A 27,979-nucleotide genomic window follows, 5' to 3' on the forward strand; every position below is an offset into this window, starting at 1 on the left:
CACAAATTATGACCTTATCAAAGGACTTCGTTACTCAAAGTTATGAACCTAAGACTGGGTTCCGAGTCTTTGAGACCAACGTCCTGCTTCAGGAATGAGGTGAATTCTATCCCGCCTTGTGGAGCTAGCTGTACTTGAGAAGTTTTATCTAGAAGACATGCTTCAGTAGCTCATGGGTATCAACAGGGCCCTCCCTCTTGGAAACTCAAAAAGGCAGTAAGTAAAGTGGGCAGTCTGGTTTAGATCCGATGAGTTTGAAAGATGAACGAGAACAGAATGCAACCAGGGCTATGAGTTAGCACACCCCAACATCCACCCCTCTGTGGTCTGCTGCAGCGTGGAATGGGCTGGTCTGCTTTGCATCTGCAGATCTCATGACACAGGGCAACAACAGCATCTAAGTGGAGTCCCAGTGAGGTCCCAGTGTCAATAGGGTGGCAGAAACCAGGCAACTCAAACCAGACCAATGACTCTTTTCAATGAACACTTGCAAGCAAAGATGTATGGACTAAAGGGTAAACTGTGTTACTCACTGGGTCCTAATACAGCCTCCATGATGAGATTTTTCTTTTTCTTTTTTTCTTTTCTCTTAAATTATTTTATTTTATTTTATTTGGGCGCGTGGGGAAGTTGCAAGGGCAGAAGGTGGATACCAAGGGATGGGGAGATGAATGAAATTGAGATGCATGATGTGAAAGCCATAAAGAATAAATAAAAAGTTAAAAAAATGAAATAAAATGAAGTAGTGAAGCAACTGAGGAAGACATCCCAAGTATTGGCCTCTGGCCTCCACATGTGTCTGACTGGGGAATGCACAACACATGTGTGTGTGGTTTAAAGAGAACTGTCTCCCACAATTTGTTCCCTGACTTCATGTATACTGTGGCACGTGTGCACACATACACACACACACACACACACACACACACACACACACACTAGCAAAGCATACACAATCAGAGAACAGAGCTTTGTTACAGCTAACATGGCTGCAACTCAGATAAATGACTATCGGTAAGAGGTACAGGTAGCAGAGAAGGTGTGAGACAGACTGGTGACGGCTAAGTATTGAATGCTACAGTTACTGGGGAAAAGTTCTGTGATTGAATAACCATGGCTCCTGTTACCACTGAAAGCTTGAGAGGATAGGACTACACAGAGTTGGCCTCATCCCTCACTGGCCGCAGCACTAGGGAGAGCCAGCTCTGCCCCTCAGGGCTGCAGCACTCAGCTGACACGGCTCATGAAGGGGTAAGAGTTTGGGGTATGGAACTGAAGCACTAGTATATTAAAAATGTTATGGATTTGATAGTAAAAATGCTATAAAATGTAATTCAACAAAACAAATAATAGTAAGATAACATGTATCTTAGTTAGGGATTTCATTGCTGTGAAAACGCACCATGTGAAACCATATGAAAACACAACTGTTATAAAAGAAAACATTTAATTGGCATGGCTTGCTTACACTTTCAGAGGTTCAGTCCATTATGGTCATGATGGGGAGCATGGCGATGTGCAGGCAGATGTGATGCTGGACAGTATCCTGAGCACAGTGACATACTTCCTGCACTAAGGCCATGCCCACTCCAACAAAGCCACACCTCCTAGTGTGCCACTCCCTGTGAGATTATTGTGGACAATTGTGGGCCAATTACATTCAAACTACCACCATATGTAAAATGATAAAAGTCTCTGGAAGTAACTTACTTATTTTGTCCAATTGTCTCAAAATCTTTGACAACAATCACAAGGGAAGACGACGAGTCCAGTGGTATCCCCTTCAAGTCAAATTCCAAAATCTGTTCACAGAAAGGTTATGAAGACAAAAAGGCTGTTAAGGAGAATATAAGATACACTGGGCAGTAATCTTCTCTAACAATCTTTTGAATCACCAAATTCTATAGTTTGGGTCATGGGAAAAACATATTTGAAAGAGATTCAGGGAATGTGTGGGGCACTCCCGGCTTCCCATTTTCTAGATCTTGGGGCTGTAGCTGGGTCATCAAACCTCTGACTCACAGTCAGAAAAATGAGCTTAACGCCTACCACAACTGTTGAGAAAATACTTCCTTCAATGGTTATTTTTAAACCCTGTGCTTTTTATGCATTACTGTTGAACAGTAATGACTAGCCCAGAAACCCATCTTCTAAGATGCACTTTAAGCCCACTGTGGTCAGTGCTGTGATTTATCCAGCTGTTGTTTTTTCTCAGCTTCTCACTTTAATCCAGTAACTTGCTTGCTAATAATAGATGCAAAAGAAAGAACAAAGCACCATGGATGTCTTTGATTGACTAGGTAATTGACTGATTATTCTAAGTAAGCAGTCTGAGCCTTCTTGTAGGGGCTTTGGAGTAGAAGAAGTTTGTCTCGCAGTTCTTATGAGAACACACCCACCAATCCCAAGGAGTGTGGGGCTGGCAGTTCCCTGAGGTTGGGGTTCAGCTACAAAACAGCAGGTAGAAGGCTTACTTGTCCACTACATTTGTAAAATGAAGGGGGAAACACATTGGAAACAAAATGGAGTAAGGTGGGTAATGACCTCAGATGCCAACAAACCTCTCTCCTTGGGTCATGTGGATTGACAGGCATGTCAGACTAGTCCAACTCAGAAGCAATGAAAGCATGCAAATGTGGTTTTGCTTTGTTTTATCCTTGGAGCTCCATGCCAAGTACTAGGAGTGACAAGGTACCAGGGGCCTCTTGCTCTCACAGGTCTTAAGGTTCAGCTGGCTGTGTTGTGAGTTACAAAGAGTAGACTTCCTCGCAGCCTGCAGACCAGCAGGGTTTCTCACGGAGGCTTCACAGCTTCACCTCACTGATCCCCAGCTATGGTCTTTATATTTAGACATATTAAAAGAAGTTGGCAGAGGGAAGAATTTGGGATGGGTGAAAGGGAAGTCTCCTCTGATGACTCAGGGAAAATAACAAAGACATTGCTCTAGTCCAGGGAGGTTTAGTCCAGCTTTTGAATGAAACAATGAGACTGGTCATCAAAATATTAGTCAGACTGGGAAATTCCTACTCTGTGGGAAGAATGAACCATTTCATCTGTCTGTAAAAACACTAAACTCCGAGTCCAGTCAGTAGAATATTACACAGCCATGAAAATACTTTTGAGTTGAATGATACTAATACATGCTTGGGATATGATAGTAATAATAAATAGCATAGGAAAACACATTAATTTATGATGCATAATGGTACTTCAGACATCAAATATGTTCACAGAGAAAGCAATTGCTTATACATATAGAAGTTAACTATTTGTGTCAAGAGCAGTGGTTCTCAACCTTCCTAATGCTGAGACCCTTTAACACTGTTCCTCATGTGACCTACAACCGTAAAATCATTTTTGTTGTTACTTCATAACTATAATTTTGCTACTGTCATGAATTATATATAATGTAAATTTATGTAGGGGTCACAACCCACAGGTTGAGAACCACTCTTATAGAGAGTTAAGTCAAAGTTTCTTTTGTAATTCTGTGTTAGCTAGTTTTGTGCCAACTTGACACAAGTCAGAATCATTTTGTTTTTGTGTTTTTGAGATCGATTTTTTTCCTTTTGAGACAGGGTCTCTCTCTGTAGATCTGGATGTCCTGGAACTGGTTATGTCAATAGACCAAGCTAGTCTTGAACTCATAAAGATCTACCTGCCTCTGCCTCCCAAGTGCTGGAATTAAAGGGATGTGTCACTATGCCTAGCTATGCCAGAGTCATTTTGGAAGAGGGAACCTCAATTGAGAAAATGTCTCCACCAGACTGGCCTACAGGTAAGCCTGTGGTGTGTCTTCTAGACTGATGATTGATGTGGGAAGGCCCTGCTCACTGTCTGCCACCCTTGGGCTGGTGGTCTTGGCGTTATAAGAAAGGGGGCTAAGCAAGCCATGAGGAGCAAGCCAGGAAGTATCATTCCTCTGTGGTCTCTGTGAGTTCCTGCTTCCAAGGCTCCTGTGCTGCTTGAGTTCCTGCCCTGACTTCCCTAAATGATGGAAGCTGCAAACTGAAATAAACCCTTTCCTCCCTAGGTGGCTTTCGATCATGATGTTTTATCACAACAATAAAAACCCTAACTAAGACAAACATCTACCTGAAGTCCTATGATTTTTATTCGAGAACTTTACTTTCACGACATAAATCAGTCACTACTCAGCTAGATACTTGAAGTATCAAAGGATTGTCTTTTGATAAATGGCATGCACACGTGGTTTTACGTGGAGCTTTCCAAGCCTGGAGATGTTCCAATGTTCACTGTTGTTCTAAAGAAGTGGCTGGGGTCATAGGTCAAGCTGGTGAGCTAGGCTAGGACTCACTCCTCCTGCCCAGGTTCTGTGCACACATCTCTGGTGTTCAGGAAATGGGCACAAGTACTGGTCACCACTGAGCTGCTCTGATCTCTGTGGGGCATGAAGGGAGTTGGAATGGATGGGAGTGTCATGGAGAGATTTTCTTACAAGGAAGAGCATTAACCCCCCAACCCAAAGGGGACCATTGGACAAAGCTTATCCTTTAAAACAAAGTTGAAAAAGGCAATGAAGTCACCTCATTCCAGACCGGGTTGAGTTCATTATCAACTTTCTTTGTTTTCTTTTTCTCATCTGCAAGTAAAAGAAGTAAGAGATTCAATCAACTAGAAATAATTAAAGATCATGTCCATTCGACGCCTCTAGAAACCATTCCTCAGAGCCTCTCATGCTACCCATTTACCCCTTTGTTTGCCAGTGTGGGGAACACCAGGGTCGGTTTTCCCTCAATCGCCAGAGCTACACGGAGTTAAGGAATAGGGATTCAACATCATGGAAGGACTGTTCTGCTCCGCCCTCCCTCGCGCAGGCCTCCCGACTGGCATTTCCACTTTGCTGCAGAGACAATCCAAGGAGCCAGACACTAGGATGAGCACACTGAGGATGAGGATGAAACATGATACAGTGAGCTCACAGGTGGCAGTGGGGCCTGATGGAAACCCGAGATTTCAACTCTGAAGCCCTCATTGCTCCAAAGTTGGTAAGATAACACTTGGCTTAGCAATTAAGTTGGCTCCCTCCTAAAGCCTCATCCACACACTCATCCAGAAAGGAGTTCTGTCTATCTCTCTACAACCAATGGAGAACTTGGAGTTTCCCTTCACTACTGGACCACTTTTTGAGACTTAAGATCTTTTTCCTGTGTCCAAGCCTATAGTCCATCTACCTTAATGAGAAAATAGGGAAATCCAGCCAGTGCCTTGTGTCCATCCGCCAATACTTACCAAATAAAAACTTGCCTGAGTACTATATGTATTGAAAGTATCATTTCATCTCTTTGGAAACAGTGTATTTTTTTTACCATTAAAATTGTCACACACACACACACACACACACACACACACACACACACACAAACGCTTTCACAGCTAAACAAATCAGATTAAATAACATTTTCAAAGATACCCAGTCACTAAGTGGCAGGGTTCAAGATTAAACCCAGGTGGGGACACATTGGCGGCCACACTGAACCATGCTTAACTACTGCTTTTGCTCTGCTGCTGAGGAATGTAGGAAGTAGTGGGTTTTGTTCAGCTGCTTGCTACATGGAGTCTGCTCACGGCACACAGCCGGCTGGGGGACTAACCACCTCATTCTTCCTAGACCTCAGCATAGCAACACTGTGAGTCATGACCCTCACTCTGCTAAGCATTAACTTTTCCACTTGAGTGGGCATCACATGGTCCAGCTGGCTTTCTTTCCTAAGCTTCCCTCCTAGAGGAGGAGAAATGAGCAGCCGGCTCAGGCCAAGGCATCTCACATCAATGGTTCTCTAAGTGAGGTCTTCCACAAACATAAATCAACTCCTTTATTCCACCACCCAGCAAATAAATACCATTTGCTAGGCATTAAACTGGACACTGAGGGAGATACAAAACGACCTCTTGTATATGCTCTTGGCCGTCAGGTGGTCTAGTAGGAGTGTGTCCAGAGGTAACTGATGAGGGAAAGATGGTTTCAATTGCCACCCAAGGGATACAGAAAATGAGAATTCAGAAGGAAGAGAGGTGATGTCAAGTTTGGGTACTAGAAAAGAGCTCACAGAGGAAGAAGAGCTGGGGGGGGGGGTTGAATGACAAGGTGGGGCTGAAGAAAAGCTCACTTGGGGAAGTGACAATGAGTAGGGCAGGCCAGCTGGAGGGGGTCAGTCACACCTGGGGACACTGCACAGCACTGCTGTCTGGAAGCAAGGGGCATGAGAGGAGGTAGAGGCTGTTTAGGAAGGTTATGGCAAGAGACAAAGTGAACCTTGGGTGCCATGTGGTTTCATTCGGCTAATACAAGCCGAGGAAGGAAAGAGGATATTAGAATCCAGCCTTAAGGACTTTCAGAAGATCATAAGCCAACGAGGAAAATCAAGTTACCCCCCAAAACATCCAACACATGCTGCTGAGCACATGACCTAGGCAGATGTTGAGAACAATGGATATTCAGCAAAGCTAAACATTAGCTGGCTGATCACAAACCAGGTGGAGCTATTCACCTGGAACTTCCAGTAGATGCCAGGCAGGTCACATGACACACATGCTAAAGGCATTGCCTTGAGGGCGGAGACAGAGGACTCAATGAGAGCCAGGCTTTGCTGAACTTCTACAGGCTTCTTTTCTGAACTCTTACCCAAGAACACAGAGCTAGGAATAAGGCCTCTAGCCAGGCTTTGTTGATTCCAAGACCTTATATTTAACACCTGTTCTCTCCCAGCTTCCCAACAAACAAGGAAGAAGGAAAGAGTAGGTATCGGCTCCTTCCCTTCTGGAGAAACTCAGCTGGATCTCTCCCAACGAGGAGGTTCTGATTTGTATAAAAGGTGAATACATCGTACTTCGTTGAAATCTGATTCTCACACATAAACACATCAGTCCAAAAAAAAAAGTAGAAAAATAATTTCTTATCAGTAGCCACAGGCAGATATTTATTCTATTCAGTGTATACTGCTTCTTTTCTTCCCACCAAAGGTCAGAGTTACAGACTCTGGACATCAGATTAAATGGCCGGAAATGCCCTCTCCCTTCTCCCCATCACCTACATTGGTGGGCTGCCACCTCTGCAGTTATTAAGATAACGGTTCCTTCCTTTGGAAAGGAACTGAGCACTTTCATCCCAAAACAAAACAACAGACTCAAAAGCAGAACACTCTGGACCACGGCTGGAGGCATTCTAAGGGACGTTTCCTGTTTCTGATTAGTGGAGCCTGTCTCTGGCTCAGCTCTGAAAAGCTGAAGGGGTGTGCCAGCCTCCATGCCAGAGAACCAGACACCCCTGTCTGTTTTCACAGAATAATTCCTTTGCTGCTCCCTGTTCGTACTGTGTTAGACCCTGTAATGGTTAACTCTTGTCGACGTGACCCAGCTAGAAATCACCTGGGAAGAGTCTCAAGGGATTGTGTACATTGGCTTGGTCTGTGGGTGTGTCTGTGGGAGATTCTCTTATTAAATTCATTGATATGGGAAGACCCAGATATCTGGGAGCATTTCCTAGGTATGATGTCCTAAAGTGTATAAAGTAGAGAAAGCAAGCAAGCCAGCACCATTAACTTCTTGAGGCCTTTGACTGTGGATGTGTTATGACTAGCTGCTTCAAGTTCCCGTCACCCAACAATGGACTGTAACCTGGAGCTATAACCTATGATATGCCCTTACTCCTCTGCGTTGCTTTTTGTCAGGATATTTTAGCATGTTAACAGAAATAAATCTAGGACAGACCCTGTAGACAAGATCTGAGAGAGAACTCAAGGCTGACCAGCCTGTTCCAGTTGTGCACAGAGGCCAGTTGTGATGGGCAGGTGGACTTTACATTTTACAGTCAGTTGGATCTGAATAGAGATTTACTTTCTCTCTTGGTTACTTCTTTGTGGCTGTGACAAAATACCCAATGAAAGCCACTGAAAAGTTTGCTTTGGTGTACAGTCTAGAGACAGTCCATCATGGCAGTCAGAGTTTGAGGTGGCTGGTCACACTGCTTCTACACTCAGGAGGCAGAGAAAGATGGATGCTTGGCTCATTTTTTCCATTCATTCTGGAACCTCAGCTCTGGAGTAACACTGTCCACACCGAGTTTGAGTGTTCTCTCCTCCATAACCCCAGTCTAGGAAATCCCTCACAGACCTCTCCAGGCTTGTCTCCCTCATGCTTCTAGATTCAGTCAAGTTACAGTTGGTATTTACCATCAAACCTTTCATCATCATGGATGTGGTCCTCATCTAAATACTTTGAAGTCCAAAAAGTAAATCTGAAGTTCCCCAGAGAAGAAATTCTACCTCAAGATACAATAGAAGCTCTGGACATGAGTTTCCAGCCACATCCCCAAAACTTCAGCCTTCAGACAACACTGTCACCCTAAGTCCAACTTCAAACCTGCTAGTGCACAATCACAGAGGCAACTGCCAATTCCTTAAACAAAACATGTCTTTTTCTCTGCCCATCTCTTTACACACACACACACACACACACACACACACACACACACACACACACACAAAATCTCCCCATCGCCCTATTGTTTTTACCTGACTTAGTTAACTAATGACAGCCATTGTTCTTAATAATAACATCTACAATGGTAACAGGTGGGTATTTTTGGTTTTTCAAGACAGGGTTTCTCTGTGTAGTTTTGGTGCCTGTCCGGGATCCAGGCTGACCTTGAACTCACAGAGATTCACCTGGCTCTGCCTCCTGAGTGCTGGGATTTAAGATGTGTGCCACTGACACCCGGCTGCCTGGAGGGCTTTTAAAGCCCAGCAGGTAACAGGTCTTAAAACACTTCCAAACACACATCTCAGTAACCCTAAAACTCCCTTCAAGGAAAGGACTGTTGCTGGCCAACTCTTCCCAGAACCCACAACTATCTGTAACTCCAGTTCCAGGGGATCTGGTATTCTCTTCTGACCTCCTCAGGTAACACACACACACACACACACACACACACACACACACACACACACACACACACACACACACAGAGAGAGAGAGTTCACAAACATACAGACACTCAGGCAAACATACACATACACACATACAATAAAAATAATTAAATCTAGCTGGGCGGTGGTAGTGCTCGCCTTTAATCCCAGCACTCGGGAGGCAGAGGCAGGTGGATCTCTGTGTGTTCAAGGCCAGCCTGGACTACAGAGTGAGTTCTAGGAAAGGCACAAAGCTACACAGAGAAACCCTATCTCAAAAAACAAACAAAAAATCTAAAAAACAAAACAAAAAACAAAAATCAAAAAACAAAAAAATTAAATCTTTTTAAAAAGCAGAGAAGAAAAGAAAGAAAAAGACCTTCGACCTTAGATTTTGTCCTGAATCTAAACTTGTCCTAACATTAAGTTTCCAGGTTTTTCAGGTCCACGCCCTTTCTTCTGAGAAATAGCCACATATAAATTCATGCCCTATCTTGCTAAAAAATGTCCCAGAACATCTAAGCCTTTATTCATGGCTAACAATTATTAAGTTTTCAGAAATGGCCATTATTCCCACCCTTTCCAATAAATTATCTGATTTCATCTTAACAGCTCTCCATGGTGAGTCTTGTGACGATCACTCATTATCAGAAGTCACACAGCAAGCAAATGGTGGACCTGGAATCTCAACCTTGTGGTTAAAACACACATGACAGTTTCGAAAGGTGAAGGATCAACGTAAGAATGTGGCTCCTTGGGGTTGGAAGGACAGCTCATCAGTTAAGAGTGCTTACTGCTCTTGCAGAGAATCTGAGTTTCATTCCCAGCACCCACGTCAGACAGCACACAACCACATGTGACTCCTGGGGATCTAACACCTCCAGCCTCTGCAGACACTAGCATTCATGTGCATAGACACAGATACACACACACACACAAACACACACACACACACACACACACATACACACACACACACGTACACACACATATGCATGCAACAAGCACACAGATGCATACAAATAATAAAAATCAATCTTAAAGAATATGACTCCTAGAGGGGAGATTGGTGGGGGGAGGGTGGGGAATGGGAGAAGTGGAGAGAGGGGAGGATATGCTTGGGATGTATTTTATGAGAGGAAGATAATTTTTTTTTAAAAAAAAAGGAAAGAAATACCTCTTAAATTACCTTTAAAGGGTTGGCTTTGAACTCACAGAGATCCAGACGGATCTTTGCCCCCTGAGTGCTAGGATTAAAGGCGTGTGCTACCACTGCCTGACCTCTATGTTTAACATAGTGGCTGTTCTGTTCTCTGACCCCGGAAGTTTATTGGGGGTGCACACTCTATCAACTACAAAGCACTGAGCAAACAGCAGCCTTTAGAGTGTTTCTCACTAAGTACCAGGGCAGAACCCCATTTTGCCTTCCCTAGGGCGTGCCCAGGCCCCAGAGCCCCAAGGGACAGGAAGTGCCCAGTGAAGCAAGGGACAGCACTGGTGGAATAATTCTTTCATGGCTCCATTCCAGATCTCAGTGGCCACCTAGGGCAGCCGGTACATGGGCAGTGACTGTCCTGATTGTCAGTCAGCCTGGCAACTGCAAGGATAGGGCAATTCCACAAGGACCAGGGGCCAGAGCTGTCTGTGGAGGAGGGGGGAGAGGAGACTTCTCAGTCCCCAGGAGTTAGAGGGAGTCTTGGCAAGACACCCAGGAAAACTCTCTGGAGGCATGTCTGACTTCTTCATTCCAAGGCTGGCTGCTCCAATGCTTCAGAAAGATGTTGCCAAACGAGTTCAAGGAAAAGGCCCTGGGGCCAAACCACAAGCATTATACAAAGAGAAGGGGCTTTGTGCATTTCTGAGACAGCCGATAACACAGACACAGCAATGCCTCAGGCCAAAGCAGGCTGGGTTCTGCTCCTCTGTCTGCAGCCCAATGCCCCACCGGCCTCTGAGATGCCCTTCCAGGTTGTGAGCTACTGAAATAAAGCACTAGTCCTCCAAGGGACTTGCAGTGAACCCTGGCAGTCTGAAAGTCCCACAAAACCCCCTCTTAAAGCCAATCTGGAGAATGGTATCCAGCCCCACTGGCAGGTAGGATGATTTTATGTGAGAGCCTCCACTCTATGTGGACACTTGAATTACACCCATGCCTAACCTTACTACTGGGGTACCAGCGTGCCCATTTTACAGATGAAGGAATGGAAGCAGGCGATGTTAACAGCCTTGTCCCAGGCTTCCTACAGGGGAAAGGGCATGACCCTATGTCAGCTCTATTTCTAAGCCAGCGCTTTGAGATGTCCCTGTAGGCCCAGACACCATGGCTTTCTCAGGACTTCCCAGCCGCATGACCTGCTCCTCCATACTCTATCTAGATGTCTCCACTAAGAAGCCTTGGCACCTAACATTAAGGAGCACTAGTTTCCACATACAGGATTGATAATCTGCCAGACACTTGTAAGGGCTGGCTAGAGGTTACCTGCTCTTTTTAAATTTTAGTTTTAATTTTTGAGACAGGGTCTCACATATCCCAGGTTGGCCACAAACTCGATATATAGTTTGCCTGCCTCAACCTACATTCTGGGATTATATGTATGCCTTTATTCGAAAATTGTAACCAGGGTCTCCTGTATGCTAAGTAAGCACTACATCAATTCTCTCTGTCTCTGTCTCTCTCTGTCTCGTCTGTCTGTCTGTCTGTCTCTCTCTCTCTCTCTCTCTCTCTCTCTCTCACACACACACACACACACACACACACACACACACACACACACATCCTGCCTAACCTATTCTCATTACCTTCATTTTAGGACAAAATAAAATTAAATAGTTTTTTCCAGGGTCACTTGCTACTAAGAAAACAAAGGTAAAATTTGAAAGCATGCTTTTCTGCTCCTAAGCCTCTCAGCCCCTCTGATTCTGAGACACAATCGGCTAGAGAGTGAATCCAGGCTGTTCTGTGGCAAATTCTCACCTGGCACAGCTGGGGACATAAATCTTAGGGGGCCCAGAACCTCTGTAAAAGGGGGGATTTAAAAGTCCACCAGGCAGCCGGATGGTGGTGGTGGTGGCGGCGGTGGTGGCGGTGGCGGCGGTGGCGCATGCCTTAAATCCCAGCACTCGGGAGGCAGAGCCAGGCGGATCTCTGTGGGTTTGAGGCCAGCCTGGGCTACAGAGTGAGATCCAGGAAAGGTGCAAAGCTCCAGAGAAACCCTGTCTGGAGAAAAACAAAAAACAAACAAACAAACAAACAAACAAAAAAAGCCCGCCAGGCTTGGAGGCAACAAAGAGCAAACAAAAGAACAAAACCGGGAAGTTTCTGTAAATTAGAATTAGTAACTGTTTAACTGCTTCAAGCTGCCAGTCCCTACCCAAGACATTGTATCAAGAGGAAGTCAAATAACCCCAGAAGAGAATTTTGAAAACAAAAGCAAAAGCAAAGCAGAGTAGAAATTGTGATAAGCAGATCCTGTTACTTCTCAGAGGAAAAAAAAAATGACCGAATTTACCCCGAGCCTCAGACTCCATGTTCTACAGTAGACAGCCTCTCATCTCACAATTAATCTTATCTCTTTGAGGAGGGCTTCATCTTTGCCAACAACTTAATACATTCTCGGCTCTCCTTCCTACGCTGCGGTTGGCTCTGGCCTCTAGCTCCTGAATAAGCTGGCTGGTTGTTAGCAGCAGATCTGAGGGAAGACAGGGAGTCAGGGGTGGAGGTGGGCTGCTCACTGTCAGGGTAGCCTAGGAAGGAACAGAGAGGAAGAATTAAAGTAAGAGACTCAATGTGCAGAGAGAACTGGCTGTGCACCGAGCTGAGGGAAGAGAGGGCATGCCCAGACTCTGACCCCAGATGTAAACCCACGTTCTGTTCCTCCTCTGCCTCTTCCCAGCTACACAGCTATGCTCTCCCTCAGTCTCGCCGAGGGACACACCCTCCTCACTTTCAGAACAGATATAATCTGCCCCAGTAGCTCCTAGGGCTGTGAACCACAAATAAGACCAAGTCCATGAAATGACTTTGGACATTGTGTTTGGGGAAGGGCTTCTCCTCCAAACCATGAGAGCCACTCATACAGATAGCATCAGGAGTCTCCACAAAGCCTTGGAGGTCAGAAGTGTCCAGACCAAAGGCCCCAGTGCCCAAACTCTGACCCCAGTAGGGTAAGAAGCCCAAGAGCTGAATTTCCCAAGGAAATGCCGTGGTAGAAAAGAAAGAGCTTGGAGCCAGGCTGTGGTGGTTCACACTTTTGATCCCAGAAACTCGGAAGATGAAGGCAGGGAGATCTCTGTGAGTTCGAGGCCAGCCTGGTCTACAGATTGAGATCTAGGACAGGCACCAAAACTACACAGAGAAACCCTGTCTGGGGGAGGGGGTGGGCGACGATGGGGACGGGGACAGAAGGACCTCTAAAAAAAAAAAAAAAAAAAAGAAGAGGAAAGAAACAATGTAACAGCCTCAGCAGAGGGTAGTGTACTGTTCTTCTCAACTCTACCTGGAACCTGCTATGAGACTTTCACCTAGATACTTAACCCATTCTACCCAAAACAGTTTCTCCAGCTCTAGCAGATTTCATTTCTGGACTGAAGAGAAGGCCTGGGTGGCGGGGGAGTGAGGGGGCGAGCACTTGAATTTGCATCTTAAAAACTGGATGTGGCTGCATGTACCTGTAACCCGATTAATAGGGACTGGAAGATAGGAAGACCAGAAAGGCATGGTGGTTTCCTGTCTAGCCTAGCCTAAAAACTGCAAGGTTCAATGAGAGACGCTGTCTCAAAAGAATAAGGTGGAGGGCAATAGAAAATGCTCAGGTCCTCCTTCGGCCTCTACACGCTTGTCAAGCACACCTACATGCACATACCTATGTACAAACAGGCATACAACATACACAAACACAACTTAAAGACTTTACAGCCAGGTGATGGTGGTGATGGGCAGCACACACCTATAATCCCAGCACTTGGGAGGGCAGAGAAAGGTGAATCTCTGTGAGTTTGAGGGTAGTCTGGTCTACAGGACAGGACAGTCAGGGCTATACAGAGAAACTCTGTCTTCAAAAACCAAAACCAAACAAACAAACAGACAAACAAACAAAAAAAGACTATATATTTTCAGTGATAAAGTAAATTAAAATGAAGTTAATAGACATGTAACTGTTACACAGTCCATAACAGTTGCCAAGCTCTCATCATCAAAACTTTCCAGGCTTAATACATTTGATTGATCAAACCCGGCTCTGCTTCAGCACAGCCTATAGGCTGCCTGTGGGCAGGGTATAAGTCTAGCTTGCTCCCCATTCTCCCCATTGCTCTAGCTAGCTGGGCTGATGTCCCACCCACATGGGCAGCCTTCACCCATAGTTATTGAATACTTCATATTTGTAAGGCCCAAGCAGAAGCCACCAAGAGGGAGAGACAGTGAGGGTCCAGGTAGTGAGGAAGGATGAGCAGAAACATAACTTTTTACAATGTTTACTAAAAGATAGCCAGGAGTGGGGGCGCACGCCTTTAATCCCAGCACTCAGGAGGCAAAGGCAGATGGATCTCTGTGAGTCTGAGGCCAACCTGGTGTATAAAATGAGTTCCAGGACAGCTAGGCCTGTTATACAGAGTAACCCTTCTGGGAAAAAAAAACCAAAAGGTACCAAAAAATTTAAAAAAAAAAAAAAAGAGAGAGAGAAAGAGGGAGGGAGGGAGGGAGGGAGGGAGGGAGAGAGAGAGAGAGAGAGAGAGAGAGAGAGAGAGAGAGAGAGAGAAAGAAAGAAAGAAAGAAAGAAAGAAAGAAAGAAAAAGAAAGAAAACAGAACTGTTTTCCTGTTTCATACATAGTGAGTGTTACTGGGATATAAAAGATGGTGTAGGTAAAAAAACAAACAAAAAATAGAAATTTGTGGTGAAATCAAGTGAGGCCTCCCCCTGCCAGTTAAATATGAGATTAAGAAAAGAAATACTTGGTGTATAATAAGTTAGACCTTAGTTCCTGCTAATAAAACAATCTGATCTTGATTATCAGTGAATTGATTCACTGTTAAACTATGTCACCTCTGGGCCTCTGAGTCACACAGCCTGCCATAAATGTTTGCATTACCTGTGGCAAAGCTCAGCCAGGGGAACTAGGTTTTGTTCCTTCTCTCTCTTTCAAAAACAAAAGAAAACAAAACACCCTTTTGTTCTTGTAAACTTTCTCCTGCTTTCTGACTAGATCCAAATGACCCGGGCATATTGAACAACCCCATCCTTGTAGAGGGGAACCAAAGTATTAATTCTACTTGGTGTCAGGGCCCAGCTATGTTCAGTCTCCTGAGTTCCATCAGAGCCCAGGAACAATCTGGAATCCAATTAAACCCAGCCCTGCCTCTGCCCAAGTTCCCTGCATGCAACATAAAGACAAAAGACTTCCCTAATAAAACAACAAGGGTTCAATAATGCATGCAGTGGAGGCGTGAGGTGGAGGCGCTTGGTGGGGGCGCACAGTGGGGGCACGCAGGAGCACCAAGTAAGGGGCAGTTGTGACATGAGATGACCCTCAGGCTGGCCACCTATCCAAGCCTCCAGAAGACTAGCAGCCGTCAGCACTCGGTGCCCTCGGCTCTTACTGCCAGCGTGTGAATCCTCACATCTGCACTGTGTGGGGTAGTGACTATTATACTCGCCATTTGACAGACGAAGCCACTGGGATCTGGAGATGCTAGCAACTATGAATAAGTGGATGGTATGGACACTGTGGCCATCTACTGCTAGCTGTGCTGTCCTATAGACCACCAGTAACCACTCGCAGTTAGGTACACTTAAATTAGTTGGAATTAATATTAAAATTTGAATCCCTTGGTCACAGTGGCTGCATTTTGGTGAATGGCGACCCCATGTAGCTAGTGGCTTCCTATCACACAGGGCAGATCTTGATTGACTAATTCTACATCTTAGGGAGCTCTGTTGGACAGTGTGTCTCAAGATAATGGAGGACACAAAAGGGTCACAGAAAATGATTGCTGAATGACATTTTGAAACTTAACAAAATACTCTGCTTTCAGCACAATGACTGGTCATTTTACCATGGTGTGAAAACCTCTCTAGACTCAGCTTGGCCTTCTAGAGGAGAGCTTCCAGCGTGGGCCGGTAGTCCTCACTTGACTCACAAACTTCCTGTCTCTTTAGTCCCTAACTTAGCTCACTGGCTTTTCCCTTGTCAATGGGCAAAGAGAGCCAGACTTCAAGAGTGGGGTGCGGATAAACATCCTTTTAAGTCCAGACACCTGAGACACACCATCTTGTTCTATTTTTATAAAAAGATCTTAGAACGGCTGGGGAAACTGAGACTTGGAGAGGTTCTTGCGACTGACTCATAAGATAGGCATGGAGTCACAGGCCTTTAATCCCAGCACTCAGGAAGCAGAGGCAGGTGGGTCACTGTGAGTTCAAGGCCGGTCTGGTCTACATAAAGAGTTCCAGAACTGTCACACAGAGAAATCCTGTCTCAAATAAAACAAGTAAAGGCTCTAGGGCCAGGTCAGGAGTACTCTTATGCATCCTGCCTTTTGGTTTTCTTTGGGTACAGCCTCACGGATCCTAATCTGCCTGTAAAAATCCCAAAGTCCTAAACATTCAAAATCAGGTTTGTAGTTATGGGGACAGAGATCTGCTCCCATTCAGTCCCTGTGGTCTGTGACTTGTTGGTTCAGAAGAGTGAGAACAGACAAGGTCATTAAGTGAATTATTACTTGTTTCCTATTACCTGTCGGCCTCTGCCTCTCGAGTGCTGGGATCAAAGGTGTGCACCACTACCACCCGACCATGTGTACTGTCTAAGGGAGGGGGCATACAGAAAGCTTACAGTCCAGCAAATGCAGAATGCACCTGCCAGTAGGCACTGCCAGAAAGTGTAGCAGGTAAGGAGAGGATTTCAAGACCTTTTAAGGACAATGATAATCTGATTTCCCAACATACATTTGTGGGAAGAGCAGAGTGACCTTTGCCTTTGGCACTAGCTGAGGAGCCTGGACCAAAAAAGACCTGTGTGCAGAAGACCAAGGCTGTTCCCCAAGTGCCTTCAACTTTGCTTTGGCTCCCACAACAACTCTGGCCACACAACCTCAGAAATCAGTGACACTATAGCCATTGTTATTATACTAGTGAGGCAAATGAGCTGAACATTCACCCCAAGAGGAGGTGCTATTAACCTACATGGTCCATTCATTGAGACAGCTATTATCGAAAAGCTGAAAAAGTGTTGTCCATGAAGCTGAGACATTGGCACCTATGTGCACTGCTGTGGAACACAGCAGCAAATTGGAAACAAAATGATGGTGGGGTCCAGTAATTCCAACTCTGAGCTCTTACCCCCAAAATGCACATAGGCCCATATTTGCATACCACTATTCATGGTGGCATTATTCACTTGTAGCCTAAAGGTAAGAGCAACATTATGAATATTTAATAACAGAACTGTGTACCTTAAAATGTTGAGATGATAATGTTTGTCTTTCACCATGACTAAAACAAAGAACTTAACCTTGTACCTAAGAGAGGCCCTGGCACACTCTCACCAATACATCAGACATAGGCTCTGCCTTAAGATTCTGGTGCAGTCATAGCTAAAGAGAATCCCACTTATTTTGAGCAACTAAGCCTGGGCTGTCCCTGAGAAATGTCTTCCAGGATTCTGGGCATCTCCTCCCCACCCCCAGAGATGGGAGAAGGAGAGGTCACAAAAGAGGGAGGGTATGAACTCTTGAAAGTACTTTAGATATTTTACCACACTACTCTTTATAACACCCTAGGAGGGGAACATTTTCCCTAACATTTTATAGATGGGGAAATGAAGGCTAGAAATACAGTTGCCCAAAGATATTCACCTCCTACTAATAAAACCAGGGGTGAAACTTAACCTCCTAGTCCAAAGACCTTCCCTTTCCACATAGAAAGAAGGGGCTCTTTATATAGGGGGCTGGGTCAAGTGATTGACTGAAAACCAGTCTAGTTCCCAGAGCTGAAAGAAGACGAGCCAAGTGATTCAACTTCTAGGTCTTTAGGACTCACACTGCAGTTGGTACATCTGGTATACCTGCTGTGTGAGTGGTTCAACTTCTAGGTCTTTAGGTCTCACACTGCAGTTGGTACATCTGGTATATCTGCTGTGTGAGTGGTTCAACTTCTAGGTCTTTAGGTCTCACACTGCAGTTGGTACATCTGGTATACCTGCTGTGTGAGTGGTTCGACTTCTAGGTCTTTAGGACTCACACTGCAGTTGGTACATCTGGTATACCTGCTGTGTGAGTGGTTCAACTTCTAGGTCTTTAGGTCTCACACTGCAGTTGGTACATCTGGTATATCTGCTTTGTATGCCCTGGGCTGCTGCACTCTTTGGCCACAGCTGATTGGGGTGAACCAATCTACAACTGAGCCATCTGGAATCACTCTCTCCAGGTCTCACTTGGGGGACAGAGGGCAGGGGACGAGAGAAAGAACACAAGTGCAGATGGTCCTTGGCTGACATGAGCCCAGCTCCTGGGAAGCCATCTGTGTTCTGTACGGTTTCTCTCTGGCCTTAGAAACCTCCACAGTTTCCTTGCACAAGCTGGAATAGGCTTCTGCTCCTTGCAGAATGACTCCTGACTGTGACACCTTACCCTTCCAGGTTTGACAGGGATGCAGGGAAAGGAGTGAATGAGACCCACATCTACCCACATCCTCAGCTTGGCTGAGGAAATGCTCCCATTTGACCTTTGGGAGGCCAGCTATGTTTGTTCTCAAATATCACTTTCACATTCTAAACTGTAGTCTCTGGCTGCCTCCCTCATGATGGTCTCTTACAGGGCCACTCCACCCACTCTGTGCTCACCCACAGGGTAAACACTCCAACTGGACACAGGGCAGTGGGGTGTTCCATTCCAGTGAAGTGCAAGAAGTCGGCTAGGTGTGGCTTCCTTGCTCGTTTGGATCAATCAGGCTGCTTCCTTAGTACCTTTCATTAGCTCTTCCCTTCCAATGGTAGCCTGAAGGAGGTCCCTCTGAGCCAGTGCTTCCCAGGGCAATCAATGAACCTAAACAATCTCCCGGACTACTGGGGATGCCATTCACGGAGTTACCAGTGAATCACGATTTCCTCATCAGACTGCTCCTGTTAATCTCACCACATAAACCCACAATTCCACTGTCCTTTGTGATTGTTTCAAAGCCTGGAATATCCTTTTTCTCCTCCCTCCCTCCTTCTCCGTTTATAGAATCTCACTATACAGCCCAGTCAGGACTTAAACTTGTGACTCTCCTGTCTCAGCTTCCCAGGTGCTAAGAGGTAAACCCTGTCCAGCTGCCTCCTAACTTCCACTTAACCTTTAACTAAGACCAAATTTAATGCCAACACCTTCTTCTCAAAGCTTTCAATTTTCTATTTACTCTTTTTGTTTGTTTGTTTGCTTGGTTGGTTGGTTTGGTTCGATTTTTGAGACAAGGCCTCCCTATATATGCCTGGTCTAGAACTGGCTATGTAGACCAGGCTGGCCTTGAATTTACACTGATCCTCTCGAATCTGTTTCTCAGGTCTGGGTTACAAGCATACACCAGCAAATCTGGCCTCTTTCTACTCTTAAATTGCAAATTTCCCATGCTTATTCTATTTTGAAAAGCATCTCATTCTAATGTCCTAATTAGTTGGTTTCCTAGGTCTAGAAGAACAGATCAATGTTCAATCTGTTTTTCACTTTGGCTCTTTACACTGTCTGGTGCACTGTAGGACTCCATAAAAGCAACTCGTCAAACTGGAGAGAAATTTAGAATTCCTATGTACAAGGCCTTCTGCATTTCCACCTGATCCACAAGTAACTCTGCAAGCTAGCTGGTTATCCTACTTCATTTTTCTGGTGCTATGATAAAATGCCAAGACCAAAAACAGCTTAGGGGAAAAAGCATATTTGGCTTTCTTGTTCTGATCCCAAATGGTCATAAAGGGAAACTGAGGCAGGAACCTGGAGATAGGAACTGAAGCAGAGACCATGAAGGAGCGTTAATTACTGGCTTGCTCACCATCCTTCCTGGGCTTGTCTTCTACTATAAACTCGGGACATCTGCCTAGGGATGGCACCACCCACAGTGGACTAGGCCCTCCCACATCAATGGCTAATCAAGAAAATGCCCCCACAGCCTTGCCTACAGGCCAGTCTGAGGCAGGCAGCTTCTCAGTTGAGGTTTCTTCTTCCCAGGTGACTCTAGTTTATGTCAAGTTGATAAGAAACTAACCAACACTGAGTATTATTTAAAACACTGAAGATATTTTATTTGCTCATGAGCAATTAGGAAGTAAGAAGTAGCAATTAGAATTCTCATTCAGGTCTCCCTGGCTCTAGAGCCCAGGCCTTTGCTCTGCAATGGCCAATTAGAAGTTAGTTGATAAAGGCTCAAGGTGACAGATGTCCCACAGCTATTTCTGTGAAAACTGTGCTCAAAGTACACCACCGTTCAACAGAGCAGCTGTTCAGTGGAAGCCATGAAGTCAAAAGGTGGCTGTTGTCACACCAGAGTGTTCTAGGTAGCATTTGTGCTGTAGACCAGTGCATGTTTCACATACACATTTTTAGCATGAAAACCAGCAGCTTCTCACGGTTCCTCCCAGGTCTAAGAATGCAAGCATGCAAATTTTTCTGGATAGCGGGTGCTATAAACCGGCTGTGCTCAGTGTTGAGGGATGTGTGGAGCAGTAGCTCTTTACCTAGATCCATCCACTGAGCACCTGAGCGGATTTTTACTGTCATTCTTCCTGAACAAAGGAAGAGGGTCCAATCACCATGGCCCCCTTCAGGATTAACAAGCAAAGGCTTCATTACTCCACGATGTGTACAATCTTCCGCCAGCTCTTTGCTTTCCATGGTCAGCACTGAGAAAACATACTCCACATCAATGTGTCAGGTGTTGGCAAAGGCATAAATATACCATGTCACAGGGACAGGGCATAGAAATCCTGGGGGCAGGAAGAAACCAATCATCAGAAAAGAAGCCAGAAAAGTGCCAGTGCCCCTGAGGGAGGGCATGGGGTGAGCTATGTTGTGGAGGAGGGAAGGAAAAATAGAGCATGCTAATTAATTTCTACAAGGCAACTGTGGTTTTGTGAAATGACTGAGAGCCAAAGAATGTGCCTTTGGGAAATGTACAGTCCCCGTGCTTCAGCAGGGTGGGGCCACCATCCTTCAATAGTGAATGTCCAAGCCCTTTTCTTCCGGAAAGGAGAATGACTCAGTAGATTCAACCGTTTTGCCTTCCTGAGTATTTGTCAATGCAATACCATGGTTCTACTGAAGTACCCATGTTCCATGACCAGCATTAGCTGGGAAGAATCTTCCAGACCCTATAACGTACCATAGGTGGGTCAAGGTTCTATACGAGCACCTCATCTTCACAGGCTACAGTGAATAAACCCTGCGAGACCTTTCACCCATCACATTTCACCATTCTTAGTGGAATCTCACACCTTTTTAAAGTTTATCTAAAAAAGTTTATTTTAAAAATTAACTCTGGACAGTGGGGGGGATGGCTCAGAGGTTAAGGGCTTGCTGAGTAAGAGCAAGGATCTGAGTTCAAACCTCCAAAGCCTGCATAAAGCCATACACAGCGTGATTCTATCATTCCAACTCTCTTACAGAGGAGTCAGGAGAATCCCCAGAAACTTGTGTGCCACCCACAAACAAGAGACCTGCCTCAACAAATGACAAGTGCCACTCAAGGCTGACCTCTGACTTCCATACATGTGCCACCAGCATGCACACTGTATACACACACATCACACACATACAGATACATACACACAAAAAGAAAAAGAAAAAAAGAAAAGAAGGAAGGAAAATATCTCAGGATTTTGGATGTTTCTCATACAAGAAAATAAAAAATCTTGAGGTAGTAATATGTCTATTTGCCTTCATCTGATCATTTTACACACGCATGCATGCACGCACGCACATACGCACATACTATACATGTTTACTGTTTTCCTTAATCTGGCTTTGAATTCAAGCTTTCAATCTTCCTAACTCTACCTCCTGAGCTCTGGGAGACATGTACCACATGCTCAGCAGTGTGGTGCATTGCACCATATTGCAATGCTGCACTGTACCTCATAAATATAAACCATTACTGTGTCACAAAAAAATAAATTACACTTGAAAATAGAAAACTTGCCTCAGGAGATTACACACACACACACACACACACACACACACACACACACGTATTCTATATTAATACCCCCAAATGAAAATAAAATCAAATAACAAATTTTAGATAGTAATTTCTTTTTCATTTGATTTTGGCTCATCATTGTATTTATTTATTTTTATTATAAAGCTATTTGATTGGCTATTGTAACTATACAGTGAAATTCATTGAGATGCATAGACTTCCTGTCTGGTTAATTTTAGTGTGTGATGCTTTTCAAGTGCAAGTATTTTATAATAAAGTTTCAAGTAGTAATTTCAAATAACAAAGTGGTTCTTCTAAGAAACAGGCAAGTGGGGCCAAGGGGTATAGGTAAATGAGAACAGGTAAGTCACTATCAGAAGACTCACAGGCCATGGGGATCTCTGCAGATTTATTCCTTCCAGATAAGCCATTACTGGTCTCTGCCCCTACCCCCAAAGATTCTTAAGGAGAGGAAGTGGTTTTCTTAAGTTTTCAAAGTTGGGGCTGTGCATAGTGGTATGTGTCTTTGAACCCAGCTCTTGGGAGGCAGAGACAGGCAGATCTCTGTCAGTTTGAGATCAGCCACCTGGTGTACATAGTGAGTCCAGGACAGACAAAGCTACATAGTGAGTCACTGGCTCGAAAATAAAACAAAACAAAAAAATGGGGAGAAAGATTTCAAAGTTGGATGTGCTCATTGGAAGAGGCACTCAGAATGTCTGGGCTTACACACTAGAACAGGCTCAAGGGAAATAAGAATGCAGAAAACTATACACTAACTCAACAGTTACCAAGTAGACATCTAGACGTGGCAGTAGACGTCCCACAAGGAAACATTTCACAAGTGGCAAACCAACCCTATTGTAAGGACAGGATAGGAAAGCCACTATTGAGGCAGCCATGTTTCCCAGGAACAGGATGGTCCTAGGAACAAAATGCTGCCAAGTTGTAAAGGCACACCAGGGTAAGAGTATACAAGGAAAATTTCTCTCCACCAACATTTTCAAGAGAATTCTTTCACACAGAAGCGAGGGATGAGTCAGAGGGAAAGTGAAAGTGTATGGTAACATCCGTCTAACAAAATGGCCTTTAAAAGACTACCGGCCACCGGGCCGTGGCAGAGCACACCTTTAATCCCAGCACTCGGGAGGCAGAGGCAGGTGGATCTCTGTGAGTTCCAGGTTCTGCCTGCCTGAAAAAAAAAAAGACTACTGGCCAACAAACAAAACAAAACAAAACAAAACAAAACAAGGCAAAAACAACCCACAGCATTAGCCCTTCAGGAGTTAGCATGCTCACAAGACTGGAGCAATCTGCATGTCTACAGCAAGAGGCTATAAGAGATTTAAACCCACCTGTTCAGACCAATAAACTGGATGTAACGGCATAAACCTCAAGTCACTAGCACTTGGGAGATGGAGGATGAGGTGGATCAGAAATTTCCGTTCATCCTCAGACAAGACTTGCAGGCTACATGAGCTACATGAGCCCCTGCCTCATACAGACAAATTGTTTGGACTGGTGATTCCCAGGAAGAGAGCAAACCATAGGAAGGGCTGGGGTGAGAATTTTCACTTTTCAGCTGTACACAGTGCTGGTTTGTTTACTTTATTTTGCTGTTATTCAAAGAATTAAGATATGAAATTAACTAAAATTTAAATTTTCCTTTTGTTTGTGTGTGTGTCTGTATGTGAACGTGTGTCTGTAAGTGTGTATATGTCTGTGTATGAGTGTGTGTCTCTGTGTGTTTGTATGTGAGTGTGTGTCTCTGTGTGAATGTGTGTATGCCTGTGTGTGTGTGTGTGTGTGTGTGTGTGTGTGTGTGTGTGTGTGTGTGTTGGGGATGATCAGAGGACAAGTTACAGGAGTATGTTCTTTTTCTCTATGTGGGTTCCAAGAACTGAACTCAGGCCACCAGTCTTCGTAGCAAGCACTTTTTAACCACTGAGCCTTCTTGCCAGCCCATACTTAAAATCTCTAAATGGTTATGTCTCAGAGTTAAGAGGTTTCAATGGTCTGGACAGTCTAATTCCTGTTGGACCCAGCTGCACACTCTATCTACAAGGAGCTGGAGGCACATGGCTACCTGTAGCTCTCAGACAAGCTGGCTTAAAATTTAGAACTGGTTCGTGGAACTCAAGGAGAAGAAAAATGGCATAAGCTCTGTTGCCTTCATAATCTACTCCTGCAAATTCCAACAGCAGAAGCACAACCAGCCTTCCTGGTTCATACGAGGCCGGAGCGACACTCCACAGTCGGCGTGGAAGGCTACACAAGGCCTGAGGTCAGCTCCCAGCTAGTTGGTGACTAGTATGTATGCTCCCAGCTGCACTGTAGCTGCAGCCTAGCAGGCAGGGCCTCTGCTGGGGTGCAGAGATGTGGTCCTCAATGTCCCAGCAGTGAAAGGCCTATTCTCCAGCTAGAAGAACCGAGTGGTGGAACCTGTAAGAGCTGGGAACTTGTAGGAGGATTTACATCACTGGGGTGTATCGTTGCAGAGGTTCCAACACCCTTATTTCTTCCTTTCCCCCTTTTTCTGGCCATGATGTGAAACAGGATTGCTCTGCCACACACACTCCTACCAGGAAGTGCCTCCTCCATTCTCCCTTGGAGGCTGAAAAGCAACAGATCTGCTCAGTTACAGACTAAATCTCCAAAGCTCTGAGTCAAAAGCAATGTTCTCTCTTCCTGGTTGGCTATCTCTGTCCTTGTCACAGTGATGGAAAGCTGATGGACACAGCCTCACAGTATCCACACAAGCGTCATCATCCTCTTTTCAATCAGCCATGTTTCCTGCCATCACAGGAAGTAGGCAGAGCTATTTTTCCCCCTGGTCATTTATGAACATTGATACCACGATGCAAGATCCTTAGTTCTATCAGGACTTAATCCTACTTAATTTTACACAGTGCTCAAAACTGGATACACAGCAGGAAAGAATTTGCCATTAGCAAGGCTTTCAGACTGTTGGGAAAGAAGGAAGGCAAGAGAAGAAATCATATTCATTACTGTCTTTCCCATACCTTCTGAGACACTGGCTTTCAGAACTCACTGAGAGCAGATGATCGAAGTCTTGGTCCTAGAAAGTTACAGCATCTTTAAAGTGAGAAAGAGAGTATCCTGCTACATGCCAGAGCCAAGAAAGCTGAGACCCCGATGGTTCGAGCTGGGAGAGCCAAGGTGATCAGTTATTTAGGAATGCTGGCCGGTGTTAATGTGCAGGACAGAGGCACAGCTCAGTGACAGTGTGTGCAAGACCCTAGGATTGATCCCCAGGACCATACGAGGGGAGACCCCACAAGGAAGAAATGCTTGCCTAGAGTTCAGATGTCCCCACGTTGAGTTCAATGATCTTTCTTTTGTCAGATGAATGAATGAGTGAGTGAGTGAGTGACTTTACTACACAATCAGTACAACCAAAGGGAGTCAGAAATGTGATTGTTTGGTTAGACCACATTTGCCAAGTTAAAAGTTTCCCTATTTCAATTGAGTATTTTCATTCATCAACATCTTTTCAGACAATTAAATTTTCAATTACTGCATATTCTTCCAAGATAAGTTAGACTTTAAAGTGGCAGTTCCAGAGCATTTCATAATCTGTACAATTTGCCTCAAAAGTGACCTGTCAATCGCAGCCCCTTTTACATGCCAATGATGAAAGGCACAAATTCTTCATGTAATGCCAGTGTTGTGTAACGGCTTTAAGATAAACAGATTTTTGTGAGTACTACACACAAATGGATTCAGTATGACTCCCCATAATCCAGAATAAGAACTGCAAACCACACTGTCCTGTGAAAGTCTCAGTTTTGTTTCCTAGGTCTCTTCTCTTCTTCCTTCCCTTCTCCCTCCCTCCCTCCCTCCCTCCCTCCCTCCCTCCCTTCCTTCCTTCCTTCTCTCCTCCCTCCCTCTTCCTTCCCTCCCTCCCTCTCTCCCTCCCTCCCTTCCTTCCCTCCTCCCTCCCTCTTCCTTCCCTCCCTCCCTTCCTTCCTTCCTTCTCTCCTCCCTCCCTCTTCCTTCCCTCCCTCCCCTCCCTCCCTTCCTTCCCTCCTCCCCTCCCTCTTCCTTCCTTCTCTCCTCCTTCCCTCCCTCCCTCCCTCCCTCTTCCTTCCCTCCCTCCCTCCCTTCCTTCCTTCTCTTCTCCCTCCCTCTTCCTTCCCTCCCTCCCCCTCCCTCCCTCCCTCCCCTCCCTCCCTCCTCCCTCCCTCCCCCCTCCCTCCCTCCCTTCCTTCCTTCCCTCCTCCCTCCCTCTTCCTTCCCTCTTTCTAACTGAACAGCCACTTAGCAGCTTTGAGTTTCATGTCTTTCCTTTTCTTCCCCAACTCCCCTACCACCGTCTTTTCTTTTCTTGCTCATGGGGGGGGGGGGGTTGAGAAGAGAAATAGAAATGGACACAAGAGTGGAGAGAGGGGGAACTGCACAGAACCTCTAAGGGAGAAATTGTCAAATTCCTGGGGGTGGAGGGAAATATGCCAAGGTGTGGTAAGGAAATGCCTGCCTGTCAAAGCTCTGGTTCAGCAGGGGGCCCCAAGCGATAAGTGAGGCTAAAGGGAAAAGAGAGGAAACCCCCAAGTCCAGGTTTGCTCCAGCCCTCCGACCCAAGCTGAGTCACCTAACCCCGCCTGGGAGGAGGGGAGCATCCTGAGTTAGCAGCCACCCGACCCAGTCCCCTTGGCCGCAATCAAAGTTAGTGTCATAAATAACTGCTTGGAATTCCAAGAGGCCGTTTAAAGACCAGTCAGTCTAAACCTCCCTCCCTTGTTTTGCAGAGGAGCGTGGAGACATAGAGGAATGATGAAGTCATTTGCCCAAGGTCACACAGCCAGACTCCCAAGCTGCAGACGTGGTTCAGAGCTCCTTTGGAGCTCCTTTGGGGCGGGCAATCTCAAAGTTACAGAACATACCCAACTACCCCAACTCCTGGAGATGCAGAACATTAGAAAGAGTAACCTCATATGGTAGCAAAAGCCCACATGACAGTAAAAGCGGCATCAAACGGGTTAATAGTGTAATAGTGCCTCCAGTAGTTAATGAATTGCTCCTCTTCCTCATCACTCATTTCTCACAAGGAGGGAAAGTTTTAAAAATGCACCCTCATCTATGGACACTAACTTTGAACCAACAAAGCCCTCCATGCCTGAAATCAAGAGAGGACGAGATAGAAGTTCCCCCAAGAGTTTACAGAAACGTCAGGTCATTCAGTGAGTCTCATAGATAAAGTTAAATGCCCTCAGCAATGATCGATCCCGACCTGCCCAGGTAAGCCTGGGACCGCCAGGGGAGCAGAAAGAGGCTTGGCTTCACCATCCACCAAGGGCTGATTGAAAAGAACGAGATCCAAGTGCCTAGGCTTCCAGACAAGGGCTTCAGAAAGAGAAGAAAACGTTGCCTTACCCTTAAAGATGACAGAAACGATAGGATCCGGTTTCCCAAATTTCGTTTTAGGGATGTTAGTGGCAGATTCCACAATCACTCGAAGCATGGCTCTTCGAGAAACCAAGTTTCAGCCAAACGGCGGAGAAGACGCTAGCGCTGGCGCTGGGCCCTCCGCCCTGGGAGAGGATGTCTCCAGGCTATGGGAGGGTTTCTCCGGGACAGGGAGGGTGGAGGAGGCAGGGAGGGGTGGGGAGTTGGGGGGGGGGTGCTCTGGAGGATTATTTGCTGAAGGCCAATTGTAAACTGATATCCACATTCTCGGAGTCCACGCAGGGCTGCAGGCACAGCTTATGAATCCAGAAAATGTGGACCTGAAAAAGGACACCGCTTCGAAAAGTAATTTTGTGCAGCAAATGAAACCATGGTGGGTGGATTCGGGACGAACTGCAGGCAGTTCGGGAAAACCACAGAAATGTTGTTGCCTTTTAGCAGTAACTCGCGAAACCTAATTTGTT

General features: G+C 45.4%; 1 protein-coding gene across 1 annotated transcript in view; it reads right to left on the reverse strand.

Annotated features, from left to right (window-relative positions):
- Window positions 1–27,644, reverse strand: part of Myof (myoferlin) — a 152,165-nt gene extending 124,521 nt beyond the window's left edge. Inside the window, 3 exon segments of the mRNA XM_036168181.1 lie at window positions 1,711–1,802; window positions 4,548–4,603; window positions 27,483–27,644. Of these exon segments, the coding sequence (XP_036024074.1) occupies window positions 1,711–1,802; window positions 4,548–4,603; window positions 27,483–27,570 (236 nt within the window). The 5' untranslated portion in view covers window positions 27,571–27,644.
- Between the last annotated feature and the right edge of the window lie 335 nt (window positions 27,645–27,979).

Source organism: Onychomys torridus, chromosome 1 (assembly GCF_903995425.1).
Source record: "Onychomys torridus chromosome 1, mOncTor1.1, whole genome shotgun sequence".
Taxonomy (NCBI): Eukaryota; Metazoa; Chordata; class Mammalia; order Rodentia; family Cricetidae; genus Onychomys; species Onychomys torridus.